Raw genomic sequence first — 19908 nt, 5'->3', positions numbered from 1 at the left:
GAATGTGGGACAAGAAAGGGGGAGGGGGAGAATCGTCCAGCTCTCCGGAAAGGCTAGCAAAAGGGACGTGAGGACGCTGGCGGCACGACAGTAGGCGGCGGAGACGTTCGGAAAGCTAGCGTACCTTCCTTACTCCTGGCCGAGGATCCAATACGAGCCAGCGGATCGCCTCACATCCGGGTATCAGGAGACAGCCGCTTCAGCAGCGACCGCCGCCTCTCCCGCGGCGCAGATACGCCAAACTTCCGGCGACGACGGCGACGCCTCGCCCGTCAGATGGGAGTTACCTGTGACCGTCTGAGGCGCGCTTGCGCAACGCTCCTCTTCAGCCGTAACAGGCTCAGCTGACGTGCCCAGAAGAGGAAGATGGCCGCCACGCTCGCTGGCGTGTCACGCAGTTTTTCACCCCGGCCGGGACCGCTGGGCGTCGGGGAAAAGCAAGGCAGCGTTCACCCTCAGCGCAGGCGCGGTGGGAGGCCTCGCGTGCGCGCACCGCGGGTGGGCGCCTCGCCGGGAAGGGTCGGCGCCCCCAGGCGGCGGCCGTTGGCCTTTCCCGGGGAGGTCTCTTGGAATAAAGCCACTTACGCCCCCAGCGGTGGTGGTTTGTCTTGGAAATGCTTCGCCACCCGTCCCTCAGTGGGTTGCGGGAACTGCTGTGTGCGACCTTCAAATACCTTTAATCTTCGACATGGGCCAATGTAAAGAAAAACAAAAGAGAAGGCAATTGACCCTTCTCTTTCCTTCCCCCGCACTGCACCCCAGCACTTCAAAAAAAACCAGGGTTTCACCTTATCTTTGCAGTTTATTCCTTGTGTGCGGGCGTACAAGAGTCGACGTACAAGAGTCGACTAGAAATTGTAGAATGTTCCACTAGATTTAGTCATGGCGGGTGTTCAGACAATGCTTTGGCTCTTAGAAGCCTCTAAAGATAGAGCCCAGGTTTCTATCACTAGGATTCGTGGTTCCCACAATCCTTTTGTACACGCTTACTGTGCCCTTCTTACTTGCAGAACTGGGAGGTTGGGTAAAATCGGTACTCATGCTTTATTGAATCTAAAGAGAGATGATCATACGTGGCTTCCTGACCTACTTTTTTGGAACCAAATAAAACCAAATATGCTCTAAGTTTGTAAAGCCTGATGTCAAGACTAATTTTATGACAATACATTTTCCATAAAGCTTTATTGAGCTGCTTGTCAGTTTCTTCTGGAAAGAGTCTGGTTTAAAAACCAGAGCTATTCATGGGTGAGGTCACTGTCCACATCACCATACATTGCTACATTAATGGCATATGCCAAATGGCTTTAATGGGTCTTGAGAGACAAGTCAGGACTAGACTGTCAACCTGATTAAAGTGGTTTATGTACCAGGCTATCTCACCTATATTTGCCTTCCTTAAATTGTAAGACATCTGGTGGGATTTCTTTTCCTGTGTAAACCACTTTATTTTTAGTCATTCAAATTCTGCATACATACCACATTTACAAGTTTCCTTTCTCACAAAATAGGCCTCTGCTTCTGAGGAATCTATTCCACTCTACTTGTTGAAGTGGTCACCATCATAAGCATAGCAATCCTTACAAATGTTAGGCCATGTGAACTCTTATGTACCTATTTTGGTATATAAGTAAATCAAATTTGATGTGTAATTCATGTCTGCAATTTTCTGGATTTTCTTTTCTAAAACCAAATATAGTCGGCTTCTTAAACATGCCATGAAAGTAAAAAATAGTTTGCTTTTACAATACCATATTATAAACATCAAAGTTGCTAAGAGACTAGATAGATCCTAACTATTCTCACCACAAAAAGCAAATAATTATGTGACATGATAGAGAAGTCAGCTAAGATGGTAAACATAATTGTAATCTACAAACATATATAATCAACTCATTGTATGCCTTTTTTTTTTTGGTTTGTTTATTTTTGAAAGAGACAGCATGAGCAAGGGAGGGGCAGAGAGAGAGGGAGACACAGGATCTGAGGTAGGCTCCAGGCTCTGAGCTGTCAGCACAGAGCCCAACATGGGGCTTGAACTCACAAACTGTGAGATCATGACCTGAGCCGAAGTTAGACACTGAATGGACTGAGCCACCCAGATGCCCCAAGTTATACAATTTCATATGTCCATTATATATCAATAAAATGTTTAAAAATTACTTTTATGGAAAAAATAAACTTTCTTGAGCACTATCCTTTATCATTTTTTAAAGTTTATTTATTTTGAGAGAGAGAGTGAGGGAGAGGCAGAGAGAAAGAGAAAATTCCAGGTAGGCTCTTCACTGTCAGGGCAGAGCCCAATGCAGGGATTAAAACCATGAATCATGAGATCATGACCTGAGCTGAAGTCTAACACTTAACCAACTGAACCATCCAGGTGGCCCTCTTTACCATTTTAAAAGATATCTCACTTCTGATTCATTAGTGTCAGAGGTCTCAATCTGTAATTTAATTCTTAATTATTCTGTAATGTCATTTTTGACAAAATTTGTCTTGCTTTCTATCAACGGTTTTTATTTAGAGCAGTCTGTGTATGAACTTTGGAATTTGCTTTATTTAATTTGGTTATCTACTAAAAGAAATCATAATGAACTGAATAAATTACCTTGCTTGACTGGGCTTTCAAAGATTACATAAACTCACAGCAAACTGGTCCCAGTAAAAAGAGAGGCCTCCATTCCTGAGAACTCCTGAGGAAGTTCTGGGGGAGAACTCTGATTAATTTACATTTTGCTGTGTACACATGCTGAAAACACATGCTGTGGCCTAGATAATGCATCTTAATGCTCAACATTATGGTTCTATAAATTGCAAAGGTCTTTTTCATAATCCTCACATAATTCTTCATAATCCAAGAACTACAAGCTCCTACTAGTAAATTCTTTTGATAAACTCAAAATTGTGAATATAGTCTAGGCTTGTTTAAATTGTTTTCTTTTCTAATTCCAAACTGCATAATGTACTTTTTCTGTCCTTGCTTATCATGAGGACATCTACTTCTAAAAACTAATAATGAAGCAGTTGCATTGCCCCACACATCACATTTTCACTTCCTTGTTCCTTTTCTTTCTTGTGACCAATCTAATGCTATAACCTATAAAACTTCTGCTAACTCCCAAAAGAGAGTATTCTTTTCAGACTCCTCTTTCTGCTAGCAGCAAATAAAGCCTTTTCTCTTTGTTAGTCCTCTTGTTGACTTATTTCAAGACTCTTGACAGTTTGAGAGAGTTACTGGGAGAGAGTTTATGAAATTATGAACTTCAGTCTAGAAAATAAAAACAAAGAAAAAGTCTAGCAATTTGATATAAATCAACTGACAATGGCATTTCAATGTGCCATCTTCTGGGAGACTCACTACTAACACATACAAGTAATAATGCTGGCCCCACATGCTTGAGAAGGCATGAGAAAGTGTTAGCCAGATTAAAGAATTGAATTACAAAAGTCTGGAGAAGAGAATGAGCCTGATGAGTTTCAAGAACTCAAATATTCCAGGGGCGCCTGGGTGGCTTAGTCGGTTAAGCGTCCGACTTTCGCTTAGGTCATGATCTCGCAGTTCGTGGGTTCGAGCCCCGCATCGGGCTCTGTGCTGACTGCCAGCACAGAGCCTGGAGACTGTTTCAGTCTGTGACTCCCTCTCTCTCTGACCCTCCCCTGCTCACGCTGTCTCTCTCTCTCTCTCTCTCTCTCCTAGAAATAAATAAAACATTAAAAAAAATTTAAAAAAAAAAGAACTCAAACATTCCAATACTATTGTAGGGGAAAAGAGTTTAAAAGGTAAGCACAGCCAAAGTAGGAAGGGCCTTGAGGATAACAGGAAAGAGTACCCTGTGCTCAATACTGTAGTAAGCAATACACACAGGGTCTCCTTCCTCATGGAGAAGACAATCAATTATTTCACAAATATTTATTGAGAGAGTGTTCTGTGAAAGTCACTATTCCCGATGCTGGGAATGCAGAAATTAACAAAAAAGATACAAATCTCTGCCTTCAAACAGTATACTTACAAGTTAGTTAATAAATAAGTAAATAACAATTAAATGCAAAGAAGGAAACAAATATGGTAATAAACAGGGCAGCACTATCTAACAAACTTTCTGTGCTGATAGAAATGCCCTATATCTGCACTATCCCAAAGCGTAGCCATAACCACATATGGCTCTTGACTAATTGAAGTGTGAGTATTGCATATGAGGAGCTGACTTTATCATTTTATTTAGTTTTAATTTAAGTAGCCACATTTAGGTATTTTTTTTAAATCCCCGGGTTTTTTAATATCATCATGGGTTTTGGGTTGTTTTTTGTTTTTAATCTTTCCTAAGACTGATTCTTTTTTTTTATATATATATATATTTTTTTATATCTAGGAGAGAGAGAGGGAGACAGCGCGAGCAGGGGAGGGTCAGAGAGAGAGGGAGTCACAGACTGAAACAGGCTCCAGGCTCCGAGCTGGCAGTCAGCACAGAGCCCGACGCGGGGCTTGAACCCACGAACCGTGAGATCGTGACCTGAGCGAAAGTCGGACGCTCAACCGACTAAGCCACCCAGGCGCCCCTCCTAAGACTGATTCTTCACTTGGTTCTACTACCTCTGCATTCACATCCAAAAGGAAAGAGTATTTCCTGTAAAGATTTGACTGGATCAGCCTACATCCCAAGGCCACTGTGGCAAGTAATCGAATATGATGACTTACATAAGAGTAGAGTCAGCTTACTTGGGAATACATACATTATCAGGAAATTATTAGGAACTGGTAGGAGGACAGAGGTATAGATAATGAACAGGCTGCACAGAAATGAACATTAACAGTCTTACTACTCAAATGATGGTCCATAAACTAGGGGCATCTTCATCAACTGAAGGCTACACTGAACTGAAGACTTTTAGAAATACGGAATTTCAGCCCCCAAATCAATTGAATCAGAACTTTTTCTGTTTTTAATGTTTATTTTTGATAGAGGGAGGGTGAGAGAGAGAATGTGAGTAGTGAAGGAGCAGAGAGAGAAGGGAGAGAAGGGGACAGAGAATCCAAAGTAGGCTCTGTGCTGACAGCAGAGAGCGTGATGCAGGGCTCAAATTCATGAACCGTGAGATCATGACGGGAGCCAAAGTCACACATTTAACTGACTGAGGCAGAATTTTCATTATAAAGTTTCCACAGGTGTGTCCTATGCATGTAAAAGTCTGATCACCATTGTCTTGCAACATCCAAGAGTTCTGATAATCAGGGATGAAGTTCAGGCTGGAGATACAAATTAAAGCCATGGTTTTAGAGATCACCTAGGCTAAAGGAGAAAGTATCCATATGAAGAGTACACCGAGGGTAAGCCCTGATACACTCCAACATGTAATGACTCAGTACAGAAAGAGGCAGCTGAGACCTAGAAAGTATAACTAGTGGCACAGAAGTAAAACCAGGTGAGCTTAGTATCCTATCAAGATATGAGCCTCTTTCAGAGGTTGCATTTATCTTAAATGCGGCTGAAATATTGAGTTAGATGAAGATAGAGGTTTGTCTTGGAGGTTTTTGATGACTTTTAGAAAAGCGATTTCAGTGGAGTTTGAAGAGTGAAATACAGGTGATAAAACAAGTGTAGACAATTCATTCAAGCAGCTTTTATGTGAAATAAATCTGACAGTAGCTGGAGATGCATCAGAGGAGAATTTTGTTTTGTTTTTAAGATAATTTGTATGCTTACTAAAAAATCCCATAGAGAGAAATTGATGATTTAAGTTTGGAGATAACTGAAATTATCTTGTGGTAATTGTGATGAGTGAAATTCTTGATAAAGTGAGAGATGGGATCCAGACTACAACGAAGAGGAACTTGCCTTGGCAAGAAGCAACAATACTTCTAACTGGAAGAAAAGCTTAAGGATGACCTCTGGTTTTCTCAAAGTAGGAAATAGTAGCAGAGAGTGATCTGAAAGAGAGCCTGTAAAAATTTCAGAGGGAAAGAAGAAGGAATGAAGTTGTTGAATTTATCAGAGAACCATAATACAATCTCTCCTACAAAATCAGTGTAGGGTAATTTTGTGACCAGAATTTAGTGTAAAAATAATCCGTTAAACTGTGTGATTTTCTTCAGGTACATGAAGTAATGCAGAAGTTCCTGGTGTTGGAGAAGAACTAGCATAATTCTTGAACTTCCTCAGAACGTCCCTATGTTCACGAGTATATTAGCGTTGCATAATACACGGGTTCCAGCCGTGGCAAAGTGCGCAATAACTGGATTTGACATCTTCAAATCCACCTCTTACCAGAAACTGCCTCCTGGACCAGGTCTAAACGCCCTCAGCAGTCGCAAGACGCACCTCCAACCGCCAGGGGCCGCAGTGGCATTCCGCGCGGCCGGAAGGAAGTTCGGCCCAGCGCGGCCCGGCGTTTCCGCCTTGCGTCCGCAGCGCTCCTCGCGCTCTTTACGTCGGTACCCAGGGAGTAGGCGTTTCCGGCCATTCATACTCCTAGGCTCTTTGGACTTGAGTTTCCAGATTTTGTGCGCTATCCGACCGAAAGAGTGCCGGCACCGCTAGGATGAAGCTCGTAAGGTGAGGAGGTGACCCAGCCGCCTCGGGGCTGTGACTATTTTAGCCGGGAGCGGGAGGCTGGGCTGCCCAGTTTGGAGGCGCGAAAGCCGCGTGCGCGCGCGGCCTGTAACGGCCTTCCGCGCCTGCTGCTCCCGCCCCATCTTGGCCGAGCCGCCGGGAGCCATCGCTGGGGCCTGGGCTTCAGACTGAATTGCGCGCGGATCCCGTGTATCTTCCAAGAAGTTGACTTAAAGGCTTAGCAGTTTCGGCCCATCTAGTGTCTAAGAGGTCTTAAAGGTGCAGCGCCAGGCTTCCAAGCTTTTTCTTTCGGTTAGTTGAAGATTTTAATTTCATTAGAATTTGTGCTTTTAGTCTAGGTTACTTTTCTGGCCCCTCTCAGCCCTCAGGAACCGGCAAATATAACTAAGTGTACGCTCCCTGAGAACGTGGGAAACACAAAAATTTTATGCGTTGAGTTAAATTAATGTGCTTTTAAAATGTACTTAGAAGCTGCAGGACTTTATCTGGAAATAATGAAACGCATTTCCGAAATGTCTTAAATCAGGATTAATCAGGATTGGACTTCTGATTTCATTACTTTTTTTAAGTTTATTTATGATAACTTATTAGATTTAAGATTACTCAACTAAGATTTCCTTTCAACATAGTTCTTCAATTCCGGGAAAAAAAATCTCCCAACTTCAGGCAGAATCATTTTCCGTATTTGTGGCTGATTTACGTAGGTAATCGTATTGTTTTATTTCTGCGTTTAAACTTGACCGGTTAGTTGAACCTATTGGTTTACTGATTTGAGTAATTCATTCTAAACTACTTGCAAAGAGATTTGGTTTTGGTGTTTTGCCCTGAGGCAGAGAGCCTGGAACACAAAGTTTCTAATTAAGTTAGCAGTTATAAATGTAGCAGCTAGTCCTTTGTCTGAATCAAAGTTTGTCAATTGCGTTCTGTTATTGGGCACCTGTTAACACTGGCACTGGTAATGGATTTTTTTTTTTCCCAAGGCAGAATGCTTGCCTCTTTGGACTTTTCTGTTTTGTGAAGACAGACAAGTAGCTAATTTCTAGTATGGTTGAAATATAAAACCCTCTGTATGTGTTCAGAGTGGAATTTATAGAGAGAAGGCGTTTAAGGTTAACTTTCAGTCCCTTTTTCTTTGGAAAACACCCCAGAATTTAAAGTATATTTTCACAGTTTCTGAATATCTGCTAGTCTGAATCTATTTATGGTTAAATTTTGTTTAAATATTCTTTGGAATAAGTTTATCTTATTTAAAGATACTGTGGGTTGTGACAGTTTTTCTGAAAAATTTAAAGGCTGTACTGAATCTTATTCTGTGTGTTAGATTGTAGAAATAAAACTTTCTTTACTGGAGAATGTATTTTTGTGCCAAGAAATTGGTTTACATTTTTAGTTGACATATTTCTCTACAGGGGTTGGTGGCACCTTATTGTCACCCTACCTAAAAATTTGGATGTTGTCATTTGATATCTTTCTCTCTGAATAAGCGGATAAATTGCCAGGTTTTCACAATTTTATCTACCTCATAAAAGTAGTTCTCATTATCCGTTTTTCTTTGGTTTTTGAATTTTGATAGTGTAGATTTGGGTACTGAAGGATACTGTGTCAATTGGATATTTAGGTTTCAGTAAGTAAAAAAGGATTCATTAGAAAAGAATTAAAATCTATTTGGTTCCTGGGCTGGGATAACTATTTTTCCTGCCACAATACCTTTGCTACCATTCCAGTCACACAACTGAGCCGTAAAGACTCCTTTTTTTTTCCACCCAAGATTTTTTAATTTTACCTCTTGAGGTAACTATCTCATGGTATGAAATCAGTGCATATTTGCCAGTTTTGAAAAATTTACACACCTGTGTAACTCAAACCCCTGTTGAGATATGGAACATTACCAAAACTTCATTTCCCTCAAGCCCTTCCCACTCAGTCTTGTGTTCTCATAATCTATATATGTATTTGGAATCATACAGTATGCATTCTTGTGTAGAATGTCTTTTACGCAGTATATTTTTGAAATTCATCCACATTGTGGTTTCTATCAGTAATTGAATTTTATTAGATTGGTCCATTGTATGTTTAAACGTTACATGTTTTGGGGGCCCCTGGCTGGCTCAGTTGGTATTGAGGTTGTAAATTTGAGCCCCATGTTAGGTGTAGAGATTGTTTAATCTTAAAAATTTTAAACTTACATATGTATTTTCTTTAAAATTGCTTTGAACATTCTTGTGCAAGTCTTTTTTCATTCTGAGAGTGGATATTTAGGTGTGGAGTTGCTGGATCATAGCATGCAGTATACTTTGGTTCTGTAAGAAAATACCAGATCATTTTCCAAGCAGTTGTATACCATTTTACACTCCCACCAACAAACAGTATATTAGAATTCCAATTGCTTCACAACCTTAACAGCATTTGTGGTCGGTTTAATTTTAGCCATTACAGTGCTTGTGTAGTAGTGTCTTTTTATGGTTTTAATTTGCATTTTCTTTTCATTTTTTTAAAGCTTTTTAAATTTATTTTGAGAGAGAGAGAGAGTGTCTGTGTGTATGTGATAGAGGGGGCGGGGGAGGGGGTAGAGAGAGGTAGAGAGAATCCCAGGCACTGTCAGTTGCAGAGCCCAATGTGGGTCTGGAACTCAAACCATGAGATCAGGACCTGAGCCGGAGTTGGAGGCTTAACTGACTGAGCCACCCAGGCTCCCCTTGCATTTTCCTAATGACTAATGATGTTGAACACTTTTTCATCTGCTTTTGGCTATTCATGATTCTTTGTGAAGTGTTTCGATTTAATTGTGTTGTTTTATTATTGAATTGTAGCATACTGGTCCTTTGTCAGGTATAATTATTCCCAGTTTGACTTGCTTGTTAATTTCCTTAATAATGTTTTTTGGTGGTAGTAGTTTATTTTGAGGAAGTTTTAATTCACCAGCTTTTCCTTTTATGGTGATTATCTGTGTACTGTCAAAAAAATTTTTTTTGCCTACCCTCAAACCATAAAGTTATTCTCCTGTTTTCCTCTTAAAGCTTTATGGTTTTACTTTTATGTTTAGGCCCATGATCTGTCTTGAACTAATTTTAGTAAGTGGAATGAATTAAGGGTCCAGTTTCATTTTTTTTCTACATAGATTTCTAGTTATTCTGTATTCTTAAGGAATATAAATCCCTTTACCATGGATTTCATCATTTGTTTAAAAAATGGTTTTTCTTTGCCCATTGGAGTGCTTTGACAGTCCCATTGGCACCTTTTGTAGAAGATTACGTTATATATACACGGCGACACACTTATAATGTATATTTAGTATATAAATAGAGAGAGAGCAGTTGGGGAAGAGGGACAACAGGGGACAAACAGAATCTCAGGCAGGCTCCACACTAAACCTGTTGTGATCACCACAACCCTGGGATCATGACCTCATCCTAAAGCAAGAGTTGGATGCTCAACCGACTGAGCCACCCAGCCATCCCAAAATTAACTATATAAATGTGGTTCTATTCCTAGACTCTATTCTGTTTCAATGATGTATTTGTTGTTCTGTGTCTTGATAACTGTAACTTTAACTTGTGTATTGCTCTAGGCACCTAATTGGGCTTCTGGTGTGAATGTGACCCTGGTACTCCGTTGATAAAAATTCTTCAGTAGCTCTTTAGCAGCCTGGGCTCTCCATGAAAGGAAACTGCCTAACTCTCTACTCATTTTCTGGGACTTAATTCTCCATTGGTAGTGTAGCTGTAATTTCTCTGTACACTGTGCTATTTCTTACTCCCAAATCTTTGCTCTTGTTACTTTTTCCTGCATGTTTCCAATTTTTCAGACTTCTTACTAGAAGTCCACTAAGCTCCGACTCCCTCCTACCCATGCTACATTATATTTCTGGTGAAAGCCTGTGCATATATCCACTACATTTTAAATTTAGTTAGTTACCTTTAAAATAAAATGTCTTTTATGTGTCCTTTCTATTAGAGTTTGAGCTCCATAGGGGCCTAGTTATACTCCTTTTTAATCCTCATTGCCATGCACAGGAGCTACCACAGAATATATAACGATAAATATTATTAAAGAAACATTCTTGGACTTGGCAAAATGTATTTTGGTTCCTTCAGAAGCCATTTTGCTTACTTTGGTTTTTCTTTTACTTCCATATGGTAGGTGGTTAGATTACTAAAATGTTTTATTTTTACTTTAATACTATTTTCAAAAATGATTTAGACTTCTATAAAAACTAAGTGTTATTATTGAATGGGACAGTTAATTATTTTTTTTAATTCTGTAAACTCTGCACCCAAAATGAGGCTCTAACTCATGACCCAGAGATCAAGAGTTGAATGTTCTGCCTACTGAGCCAGCCAGGTGCCCCCAAAATGAAATTTTTTTTTTAAACCAAAGTTTGATAATGGAAAGAAACTATTAGATGAAATTCTAGGCTAACATAGTTACAAGTGATTATTAAATGTAGAGCTAAGTTAAAGAATTCTTATCCAGGGCACCTGGGTGGCTTAGTTAAGCGTCCGACTTTCGCTTAGGTCGTGATCTCGCGGTTCATGGGTTCGGGCCCGCATCGGGCTCTGTGCTAACTGCCAGCTCAGAGCCTGGAGCCTGTTTCAGTCTGTGACTCCCTCTCTCTCTGACCCTCCCCTGCTCACGCTGTCTCTCTCTCTCTCCTAGAAATTAAAAAAAAAAAAAAAGAATTCTTATCCTGTGAAATAAAGCATTAACAATTTATTGAGAGAGACTTTCTTTCCTTGACAGCAAATAACAAGGATTCAGGGGCGCCTGGATGGCTTAGTCGGTTAAGCGTCCGACTTTTCGCTTAGGTCATGATCTCGCGGTTCGTGGGTTCGAGCCCCGCGTCGGGCTCTGTGCTGACTGCCAGCTCAGAGCCTGGAGCCTGTTTCAGTCTGTGACTCCCTCTCTCTCTGACCCTCCCCTGCTCACGCTGTCTCTCTCTCTCTCTCTCCTAGAAATAAATTTTAAAAATTTAAAAAAAAAATTAAAAAAAAAAAACAAACAAGGATTCAACATAATGGATCTTTATATAAGGACAGATTAACTTTTTAAATTTTGGGACTTGATATGTCCCAAACCAAATATCCCCCTTTTCCATGGCTGGCAGTGCCACTGAAAAAGTGGTGTTTTAAGATTATCTTCTTTTTTTAGTCATTGAAACATTTCAGTCTACTGTTAATTTAGTGTCTGTGACCTCCCAGGATTAGATGTAAAGGTCTTGACAGGGCACCTAGGTGGTTCAGTCAGTTAAGCGTCCAGCTTCGTCTCAGGTCATGATCTCACAGCTCGTGAGCTCAGGCCCTGTGTTGGGCTCTGTGCTGACAGCTCAGACACCTTATAGCCTGCTTCAGATTCTTTGTCTCCCTTTCTTTGCCCTTCTCCCACTCGCAGTCTCTCTCTCAAAAATAAATAAACGTTAAAAAAAATTTTTTTTAAGATGTAATGGTCCTGATTCCTACCCTAAGCAGTAGTCAAATGGAGAAAAAGGTGATCATACATGTACCATTCAGTGTGATACTATGGTAGGGTATACAAAGTCTGTCTTATAGATTAGAAATTTTGAATATGGACTGCATTATTGGATTCTATTGCAGGATTATTGTTCATTATCCTGCATGTGGTTGTGGTATTGTGATTAGGAGAATGTCCTCATTAGAAAATGCATGATGAAGATGAAATGGAAGTATAAATTGTGTGGGGACATACCCGCATAAATGGGAACATTTTTTTTTTATTTTTAATGTTTATTTATTTTGAGAGAGAGCATGAGCGGGGGGAGGGGAGAGAGAGAGAGAGAGAAAATCCCAAGCAGGCTCCATCCTGTGAGCACAGAGCCTGACATGGGGCTCAGTCTCATGAAATGCAAAATCATGAGCAGAGCCAAAAATAAAGGCAGATTTCTACCTCATGTTGCATGGAAGAGAGATGAATTCCAGGTAGATTAAAACTCGAAATAGAAAACTGGAAGAAATAAGACTTTTTACGGTCTTGGGGTGGGAATATCATCTTAAACAGATTAATACCTTAGAGAGAGATTCAGAAATTTAACAACATAAAAATGAAAACCACAAACATGAATGGCTGTGGCAAACTGGTAGAAAATTACAAAAACTTTTGACCTAATTGAACATATGTGAATAATGTGAAGAGGCAATTCATAGAAGAAATTCAAATTCTCTATCTTCATGAAAAGATGTTTAATCTCACAAATAATAAGGAAAAACACATTGTCTTTTTACCTGTAGAACTGACAAAAATTTAGAAGATTGGTTACAATTAGTGTTGCTAAGGATTTGCATAAATGGATTTATGATTTCTAAATGTCTTTAAACTGCTAAATAAGAACTACCAGGTACAGAAGTTAATTTATGGCTCAGTTTACATAAAAGCATTTCATGTCTATGCTTATGAATGCAGGTAAAATGGTCTAAAGAATCTTCCCATTTACATGGAGTGGGGGTTAGATAGAGAGACTTTTAGTGTTTATATGTATAGGAAGCATGTAATTTTTTACTAGGTACTATAATTTGTGTTTCTATCCATTTAGTGAGATATAGTTGACATAATTCTATATAAGTTTAGGGTATATAGCATAATGACTTGGTTTACATATATTGCAAAATGATTACCACAGTAAGTTTGGTTAACATACATCATCTCATATGGACACTAAAAAAGAGGGGGGGGAAGGGTTTTTTTCCTTGTGATGAGAACTTTAGGATCTACTCTCTTAGTAAGTTTCAAATGTACTGTATAGCAGTGTTAACTATAGTCATGTTGTATATCACGGAACTAATACTTAATTTACCTTATAACTAGAAGCTTGTACCTTTTTACCACCTTCATATAATTTCTTGAATTCAGTTTTTATGAATTATAGTGACTTTTTTAAATTTTTGTTTTAACATTTATTTGAGATAGAGCGGGGGGGGGGGGGGTGGGCAGAGAGATTGGGAGACACAGAATCCAAAGCAGACTCCAGACTCTGAGCTGTCAGCACAGAGCCCAATGCAGGGCTTGAACCCACAGCCATGAGATCATGACCTGAGTTGAAGTCAGATGCCCAGCCGACTGAGCCACCTGGGTGCCTCAGAAATGACTTTCTGACCTGTATGCATGGATTGGAGATTAAGCAGTTTAATGGCTTAGAGAATCAGAAATATCCAAATAACAGTTTCTGGTATTATGTTCCTTCATAAATATTAAAGGTGTGATTCAAAAAAGCTGAAATTGTTATGCAGATTATTATTAGGAATTGATGCAGGTAGCCTCTACAGCAGATTTTGAACATCTAGAATTTTCACTCTTTCACTTAAAAAAATATTTTAAAGTGTTAAAAGGTGAACATTTATGGTTTTATTTCCACTGTTTTCATAGATTTTTGATGAAATTGAGTCATGAAACTGTAACCATCGAATTAAAGAATGGAACACAGGTCCATGGAACAATCACAGGTATGGATATCAGATGGCGTTATAACACTTTTTTTTTATAACACTTTTTTCCACCCTTTCCACCTTTTAGACCAGGAAGTTCTTGAAGATAGAGGATGGGACTTTCATGTTTGATTACCTTGGGTGAAAATATATGTGAGAAATGGAAAATATATGTGAGAAATATGTTCTTTCAGTCTTTTTTCTTATGTGTCTAACTCTTGGCTTTAATGATATTGTATGTGTAGTTTTATATTTAAGGCACTGCGATTCTTCACTCATGGTATGTGTTCCCCCCAAAATTGCAAAACTTCAAAACAGTTTCTGGGCCAAATGAATGAAAATGCTATCTTAGCATGGGATCCCAGTCTCTGAAATATTTAAATTTTAAGTTTATAAAGAATTTTTTTAATCTATACAATTTTCTTTTAGAGAGAGCACACAAGCAGAGGTGAGGGGCAGGGGTGAGAGAGAGAGAATCTTAAGCTCCACATTCAGTATGGAGCCCAGTGTGGGGCTCAATCTTAAGACCCTGGGATCATGACCTGAGCCGAAATCAAGTCAGATGCTCAACTGACCAAACCACCCGGGAGCCCCTTTAATGTGTAGATCCAGCATCTGAGTAAACCAAGAGAAATATATGGTATTAAGCTGATCGTATTTGAATATACTCATATTTGCAACACCAATTGATTTGAAAGGAAATCAGTACAGTATAAAGTTTCAATACCGTACGATCATTGACCATATCTGAGGAAGGGCAATTACTGTTCTGTTAAAACTCCAAAATAAGGATTTAGTTTTCTCTCTCGTGAGCTCTATGTTAGATGTGGTGGTTTTTAGGAACTCAAAATCTAGTGATGGGTGACACACAAACATAAAGCAAGGTTTGCCTAACATAGATAGTAGGTACTTAATAAATGATGTCCCTGGGGGAAGATTTTCAGTTCACTGGGTGGGCAAAATTTACTAAAATCTATTCCATTCTCCTCAGCAACACTAGTTACAAGTTTCTTGTATCCTGTATGAGTATGTGTTTTAGTCCTCTCAACAAGGATATTGAGGATTAAGTTAAAATGTTTTAGCAAGTGGTTCCTGACAAGTAGAAAGAGCTTATACATCTAATTTTTTCCTCTCCCTTGATGGATCAAAATCTCCAAGAAGATGGAATATATCAAAAGTATATTAATTTTGGAAAAGAAGAACATCTCTTCTTTCCTAAAACAAGGAGGAAGAAGGAAAAGATTAGTAATAAAATTAATAAATTTGAGACAGATGTTGGGAAAGTTGAGAAAATTCATGTTTTCTGGCCTAACTGCCTAGGGTCAGAAATTAACTAGATCTTGGGGTGCCTGGGTGACTGAGTCAGTTAAGCATCCAACTCTTGGTTTCAGCTCAGATCATGATCTCACAGTTCATGGGTTCCCGCTCCGCATCAAGCTCTGTGCTGACAGCATGGAGCCTTCTTGGGATTCTCTGTTTGTCTCTTACCTACCCTTGCTCGCTAGCTTTCTCAAAAAAAATAAACTTAACTTAATAAAAATTAACTACATCTTTAGGTATCCCATTTGTTCAGCTATATTGGTAAAGGCTCCAATAATTGGGTATTTCTACTATGTTGCCATATTTTTCATTCTAGAAAAGTTTTTATTTTGTGAAATCTCATACTGGAAACAATGGGGAAAATTGTTTGAGGCAGACCATTTAAAACTTGTACAACTTGGTAGTTAAAGTATTAACAAAAACAGTAACATTCCTTTTCAAAAAAGATGTTAAAAAGATGTTAAATTCATAATAACAAAAAATACTGTGGTACAAATAGAACTTTATATAAGACAGGGATGAATATAATTTAGTGGAATGGGGTATAAGGAAGTAATAGAGACAGAGAACATGCAGTAAACATTACTCACCCTGAGATGAGAATACCTGGGCACAGTGAGAGTGAGTCATGAATACCACTCACGTTCCTTCAGAGCTTGTTGCGTTCACATCTATAAGCATATCTAACTGTGCACAACATTAATGTGCTGGAGATAATCTCTGAAGGAAGGATTTCTGGTTTACACTGACATTCACCCACTTAACAATTGTATTAAATTATGTCACAGAAATGTGCACTGTGGCAGAACAGACAGCACTCTTGTGTTCTGGTATTTACTGTGGCCTGATTAACTGGTTGCCTTCTTTATCGTGCTAATAATTGCTCTCTTTTTTCCTCTAGGTGTAGATGTCAGCATGAATACACATCTTAAAGCTGTGAAAATGACTTTGAAGAATAGAGAACCAGTACAACTGGAAACACTGAGTATCCGAGGAAATAACATCCGATATTTTATTCTGCCAGACAGCTTACCTCTGGATACGCTACTTGTGGATGTTGAACCGAAGGTGAAATCTAAGAAAAGGGAAGCTGGTAAGTTTGAAAGATTATAAACATTTTTGTGAATGTGTATTTAAACTTTGATCCGCTACTCAAAATATAAACATTTGTGAATGCCACAGATTTTTTTATTTTGTTTTAATTCTCTGTACTTGTGCGTGCATATAGTATTTATAATAGTTTTTAGTGTTGATATTAAAGACTGATGCTATTCTTCTTGTCTCTTTGCATGGCCTAGTCCCACATCCTTTACACACTTTGGAAGATTGGAGATTTGACTTCTTTATTCCTGTTCTGAAATTTCTTAATGACTTGACATGGGGTCTTTTGCCTGCTCTCCGTATTTTTTCCTCCATTTTGTTGTTTTGGCTATTTGGTAGACCCCTTAAATATGGGTATTTTTGCTTTTTCAAGCTAAGAAATAAACTTGTGTAGCCTTGGTAAATATCTTCTCTTTTACTTTGTTCTTCTGGAATTCTTTTTTTTTTATTTTAATGTTTGTTTATTTGGGGGGAGGTGCAGAGAGGGAAGCATAGAAACTAAAGCAGGCTCCAGGCTCCAAGCTGTCAGCACAGAGCCCAACACGGGCTCAGACAGTGAGATCATGACCTGAGCCAGTCAGACGCTTAACTGACCGAGCCACCAAGGCGCCCCTCTTTCTCCCTGGAATAATTGGGCGTTATGAGTGATTGTCTAAGTCTTTTATTTTTCTGTTTTTTTATTCTATTTTCTGAGAAATATTTTTTATTTTTATCTTCCAGTTTAGCATATAGTTAATCTTAGGCTTCCTCTGGTAATTTATAATACAATCATGTTTTCTTTCAGAGATGTAAGGAAAATACTGGATAGGATATTAAGTCATAGGATATTGGAGTTTTTTCTTTTTCTTAAGTTTTATTTTGTACTCGACATTGTTTCCTTGGGTTTCTCTTTTTATTTGCCTTTTTTTTCTTTTTTTAGTTTTTATTTTTTTAGTTTAATTCCAGTAAGTTAACATACAATGTTATATTAGCTTCAGGTGTACAGTACAGTGATTCAGCAGTTCCATATGTTGCTTGGTGGTCATCATGACAAATTCACACCTTAATTCCATCACCTATTTCACCCCTTCTTCCATCCCCCATTCCTTTGATAACCACCTATTTATTTTTGAGAGGGAGAGAGAATCCCAGGCAGGCTTCCCACTGTCAGTGCAGAGCCCAGTGCCGGGCTTGAACTCAAGATCCAGGAGCTCATGAGCTGAAGTCAGTTAACAGACTGACCCACCCAGGTGTCCCTGGTCATCTATTATTTAACAAGAATCCTGAAAAGAGAAGTTCTGGGAAGGGAGGCTGGAGTTGGTGGGTCTCACCATAGGGTGGCTCATGAGGAGACCCAAAATTTCATGATCTAGAGTGGTTTCTGGAACTTGCTTTTTTTTTTCTTTCTTTCTTTTTTTTCTCTCTTCTTCTTCTTCTTCTTCCCTTCATGAAAAGATTCTAGTCATCTAGTGTGGGGGATATATGCCTGGTAGCCAGCATTATAGGAGCAAAGCAGGAGAAAGAGGCTGGGTGTTTTGTAGACCCTCACTTAATATAGGGTCTTGATTTTGAAGCTTTTTTGCCTTCTGCCCACACTAGGAAATATACTTTGTGTCATGACCCATTCGTTTATATAACAAACAAAAATCTCAGGATTACTGAGTTCTAATACATATAAATACCCATATGTTTCCTCTTTCAGTTCAGGAAAAAAAAAATTTAGGTTGTAGCCTATAGCTTGAAAAAATGCTAAATTAATCCCTTTTCCCTTCCCCTCAGTTTTGTGCCTCTTGCTGCTAACCACTTTGCGTATATTTTCATATATGAAGACTTTCTGCTTCAGTGTCTTTAGGTTTACTTTACTTTTTCTCTCCTATGTACCTGTCCAGGAAATAATCATTAGCTTTGCAAGGTGTGGAAGAGAAGACTCGCCAGTCTTCTGTTCCAAATGATTGTCAACCAGTTTGTTTTCGGCCCCCTGCCTTATCTCACCCTTGGCTTCTAAGGTCCTAGGTCTTCTAGGAGTTATTCTTCCTTTACCAAACATTTACAGTTCTTAGTCTACTTTCTGAAATTTTTCAACTGCTGTGTTCCCCCCCTCCATCTTTCTTTTTTATGGGTATTTATCATTTTTACTCCTTTCCAGTCATAAGTAGTATTTCAGAAGGAATGGGAGATAAACAGAAGTCCTAGACTTAACTCTCTTTCTTTGAATGCTAAGGTTGGCAGCAGGGGTAGACAGACGTTTAGAATGTGACTGACTTGAACTTCATGTCAGGATTTTTTTAGTATTCATCACTCTCTGAAGATCGAAAAAGTTCATTTGAGAAATGAGTTTTTGTTGCTATAATATTCAAGTAGGGTTAGGATGACCAGCTGACAGGAATATTGCTATAAGGGTTAATTAAGGTACTTGGTTATGATTGGATCAAGTGACATAAGATTCTGGAGTCATAAGATCGTTTGATGTCATGTATTTTAGATTTTCCTGGCTTTGAATTAACTTGCTTGGATTTATACAGCAAAAAAAAAAAAAATCTGGCACATGGTGTTCATGTTCTGTTCCACTGATATGATATCTCCTCCATCTTGTGTAAGGTTTAGATCATTTGGATTTTATTTTGTGGTGAAGTTGAGACATGATAAAAAAAATATTTTCAAACCTGGTGAATTTCTCAAATCACATGAAACAAAAATTATCTTTGCAGGCCAGCAGCTTTGGGTTCTGCTTCATAATGTGTTGGGAGAGATGACCGCGAGGTCATATTTGAGAGAAGCTGGGTTGAAGTTTCTTTCCTCTAGATGTAGTTTGTGGTGGCCCAGGTAACATCATTGCAGAAAAGATTTAACCTTGATTTGTTTTTCTTTTTTCTTAGTTGCAGGAAGAGGCCGAGGCCGAGGAAGAGGAAGAGGACGTGGTCGGGGTAGAGGAAGAGGGGGTCCGAGGCGATAATATCTCTCAAGATTACTATTTCAAAGTGACACGTGATTTGGAATATTTTTTGTACAGGTTTTGTTTGTTTATGTCAGTTTTTAATAAACATAATTGTAGGACACAGTTGTCTGTTTGACTGTCAAATTTTAATAGTTCATATAGATTCATGATATTTACATAGTAGGATCTAAGCATTACTACTAGGTAATCCCAAGACTAATTTCATTCTTAAGTCAAGCTTTTAATTTTTGAACTAAAATTTTTGTATGAATGTATGTAGAATATATACCTATTTGACATGCACTGAATATGCATTTTATTGTTTTACTTTGATTCCATTCTGTGGAACCTACAAGTGAAATTATAAGTTCTTTTTGGTATTTCAGAAATTAACGTCCTCTGGATTGGGTCTAAAATTCATTCCCTTTTCCTGAGTTTTACTTGATGGAGACTTGGGTACTTAGTAAAAGGTGATAGTCATCTTCCATTTCAGGAGTCTTAGACTTTGTTGTCCCCATTAATGGGTTTGTTACAGTCTCAATAGAATATAGTTTTACATACTCTTGAGTTGAAA

General features: G+C 38.8%; 1 protein-coding gene across 2 annotated transcripts; it reads left to right on the top strand.

Annotated features, from left to right (window-relative positions):
- Nucleotides 1-6413: 6413 nt before the first annotated feature.
- Nucleotides 6414-19471, top strand: SNRPD1 (small nuclear ribonucleoprotein D1 polypeptide). 2 transcript variants are annotated; one of them, XM_039217670.1, is made up of 4 exons: nt 6414-6548; nt 13941-14017; nt 16221-16412; nt 19276-19470. In XM_039217670.1, the coding sequence occupies exons 1-4, from the start codon at nt 6535-6537 to the stop codon at nt 19350-19352; spliced, it is 360 nt and encodes a 119-aa protein (XP_039073601.1). In that variant the 5' UTR covers nt 6414-6534; the 3' UTR covers nt 19353-19470. The 2 variants fall into 2 exon arrangements, with proteins under 2 accessions (XP_039073601.1, XP_039073607.1); XM_039217676.1 differs by lacking the exon at nt 6414-6548 and adding an exon at nt 6701-6824 and having other exon boundaries at nt 19276-19471.
- Nucleotides 19472-19908: the final 437 nt, after the last annotated feature.

This window comes from Hyaena hyaena, unplaced genomic scaffold (genome assembly GCF_003009895.1).
Source record: "Hyaena hyaena isolate Hyena2069 unplaced genomic scaffold, ASM300989v1 scaffold_14, whole genome shotgun sequence".
NCBI classification, from domain to species: Eukaryota; Metazoa; Chordata; class Mammalia; order Carnivora; family Hyaenidae; genus Hyaena; species Hyaena hyaena.
This window is presented reverse-complemented; position numbering and strand designations above follow the sequence as displayed.

Excerpts from the sequence above, each read along its gene's own strand:
- SNRPD1 (XM_039217670.1), top strand. Across the intron at positions 14,018-16,220 it reads GGTCCATGGAACAATCACAG|GTGTAGATGTCAGCATGAAT; the intron begins GTATGGATATCA and ends TTTTTCCTCTAG. Across the intron at positions 16,413-19,275 it reads ATCTAAGAAAAGGGAAGCTG|TTGCAGGAAGAGGCCGAGGC; the intron begins GTAAGTTTGAAA and ends CTTTTTTCTTAG.